At 50.7% G+C, this 2,567-nt stretch overlaps 1 protein-coding gene across 1 annotated transcript; it reads right to left on the minus strand.

The window, feature by feature from the left end:
* Window positions 1-923: 923 nt before the first annotated feature.
* On the minus strand, window positions 924-1,847 carry LOC149326131 (uncharacterized). The gene has a single exon (XM_089564484.1). The coding sequence runs from the start codon at window positions 1,845-1,847 to the stop codon at window positions 924-926; it is 924 nt and encodes a 307-aa protein (XP_089420610.1).
* Between the last annotated feature and the right edge of the window lie 720 nt (window positions 1,848-2,567).

Raw genomic sequence — 2,567 nt, forward strand, 5'->3', positions numbered from 1 at the left:
ACGATGGTTAGTGAAATGATGGCTTTATTTTTAGGTGAATTTTCCAGTACAAAATATGACGGAGATGAGGCCGACGTTTTTCACTTTAAGGAACTGGCCTTTCTTAGTGCTGTGAAAAAAACCTCTGCGGGAAAGTTGTTCTAGCATGTGCCACCTAGTGCGGCGTTCTGCTAAATTTTCTTGGGAAATGAAATACCGGCTGCTTGTGCCAGGCTAGTCCGCAGCTTGGCATGCAGTTCTCACCCAACCCCCTTCCACAACCGCCCCCCCCCCCCCAAAAAAAAAGAAATGGGCGATTTCAGGCATGAGAGCTGGCTCCTGGGTTCAGACCTTTACCCAGATATGCCTATTTATGGTGGGGGGGGGGGATCTTGGGGCGGGGGGGGGAGGCGACAATCCCGAAGCAGTGCAATGCTGGTTTATAACTTTGCTTATGCTGGGTAGCAATCACTATTGGTTCGACTTTGGCTTAAGTAGCGCCCTCTTGTAGCGGAGAATAATTTCCTTCGCCACGACTTTCAGGAATGCGAAGAGTTTTAAAAAAGAAAAGCAACGTTTGCCGCAATTCTACACATGCATTAAAATAAATGTGTAGGAAAAAAAAACTTAAAGGTGTATGTATACGAACTTAATAAACTGAGTCAGCTATAAAAAAAAGTTGCAGGCTAACAAATGCTCTGCCTGCAGTAGACTAACCACGTGTTAAAAATTATTGAATATAATTTTTTCTTTTAAAAGGGGTGAAAAATGCTGTGCTTTCCTCCCTTGATGGAAAATATATCCGCTAGGGGCCAATTTCCGCCTTGTGCGGTCAAGGGCATTGCGGCCCCCTTTTTTATTGCACAGACAAGTCACACAAATGGCCTAGGGCATCTTTTTTTATTGAGAAATAAGCTTCATGATGCTCGGACCAGGCAAAGCTGTCACGTAGGCTTGCGCCGCTTGTTCGCTGGTGCGTGCGCTTTTCTCGACCTCTTGGTGGACGACGTTAAGGCTTTGGTGTGGTTTACAGCCACAAACCAAGTGCTGGCGAGGGCTTGGCGAAGGACTGTGCGCTTCAGGATGTGGCCGCAGTTGTCCACATTGGCGAAGTTGATCTGAAGGTAGTACTTTTTGTTGAACATGAGGGTGATGGGTGTCTTGGAGATGCCGTCAGAGGCGAAAAGCTTGAGCTTGGAGAACGACAATCGTTTACCGTTCCAGGAAGTGCCTGGTCGGGGCGATTCCGGGTGCATGTACTCGCCACCGCATACGCCAGAGTCTTCGATGAAACTGATCCAGACCACGTACTGCAACTCGTCCTGCAGGTTACTGAAGCGGACGGTCGGAGCTGGCTTCATCAGCCTTCCCTGTGGGCTGATCCGAAGCTCCATCGTTGGCAAAAACTGGGCCTCGTTGACGAGTGTAACTTGCGGAACCCTCACCGCAGGTCCGAGCGGTACGCTGCTCATGCCGCCCACAGAGGCATCTTGCTTCTCGTGATCAGCGTCCACGTCGTCGTCCGTGCCTTCGTCGGCCTGCGAGCACGGCGGCTGTGGCGGAGCCGCGTTCTGGGCCCCCTGGATGCTGGGGCGCGCCGTGGGCGCAACATCACCGACGACGTGGATAGTCACCAAAGCGCTGTCGTCATCTTTGACACTGGTGTCGCTGCTGGAATCACTACTGCTGCTAGTGCTACTGCTGTTGGTACTGCTGCTGTTGTCGCTCTCACTAGAGCTCGTGCAAAGGTTGCAAAGCCTCAGTATCTCAGCATAAACCTCACTCATGGACTTCTTTGTGTCGTCGTCCCTAGGCCTGCCGACTGTGGCGGCAGAGGACACAGCACAGCCCGACGGTGATGACGCCATGCTCGACAACGCACAAGAGGCACAGCGCTCACGTTGCTGCCGACGCCCGAGTGGCGACCTACACTTCCAATCTTCAGTGGTGCGTCTGGCCTCGTGGACGCAGGGTGCTCGTAATAAAAGCGCGGGGTGCTGCTGCCTTGGTGCCTCGTGAGGCCTTCGTTCAGCGCTGGACGTCGTCGTTCTCTTCTACTGCCCATGGGATGGCTCTATTTTTATGACTCAGGAAAGGTGATGGTCATAGGCTTTTTCTCTCTAACGCCGTTAATCCGTCCTTCGAGTGGAACATGTCTACTCTTTTTTTTTCTTGTCTTCGCCGAGAACCTGCACCGTGAATTCCAAAGCGATGTCATGTTACCGCGGCCAAGACCACCGCACCGCATCTGCAAAAGGTCTAAGGACGGGTTAGGGTTTGTTCTGTTTAAATATTCGATTTTGAGATTTTGCGATCATCTCAAGGAGAATTTCTTAATCTTCCAGAAAATATATTACATATAGGTATCCGCTATGGTAAAGAACAACTATTTGTACTTCTTCTTCGTCACGTCTGCCGAAAAAGCGGGTGCACCTCGACGTGTTCTCTTCATTTCGTATGCCAGCAAAAATTCAACGTTCTGGAGTTTTTATCACACACTCGGATTTTTGGAGCCAGCGCTGGTTCTATCAGACCAGTAGTGGGCGTTGTGCACAATGACCTCCCCATTATGGCAAAAGTGGGCGTCG

This window comes from Amblyomma mixtum, chromosome 10 (assembly GCF_055824585.1).
Source record: "Amblyomma mixtum isolate Tamu chromosome 10, ASM5582458v1, whole genome shotgun sequence".
In the NCBI taxonomy this organism is placed as follows: Eukaryota; Metazoa; Arthropoda; class Arachnida; order Ixodida; family Ixodidae; genus Amblyomma; species Amblyomma mixtum.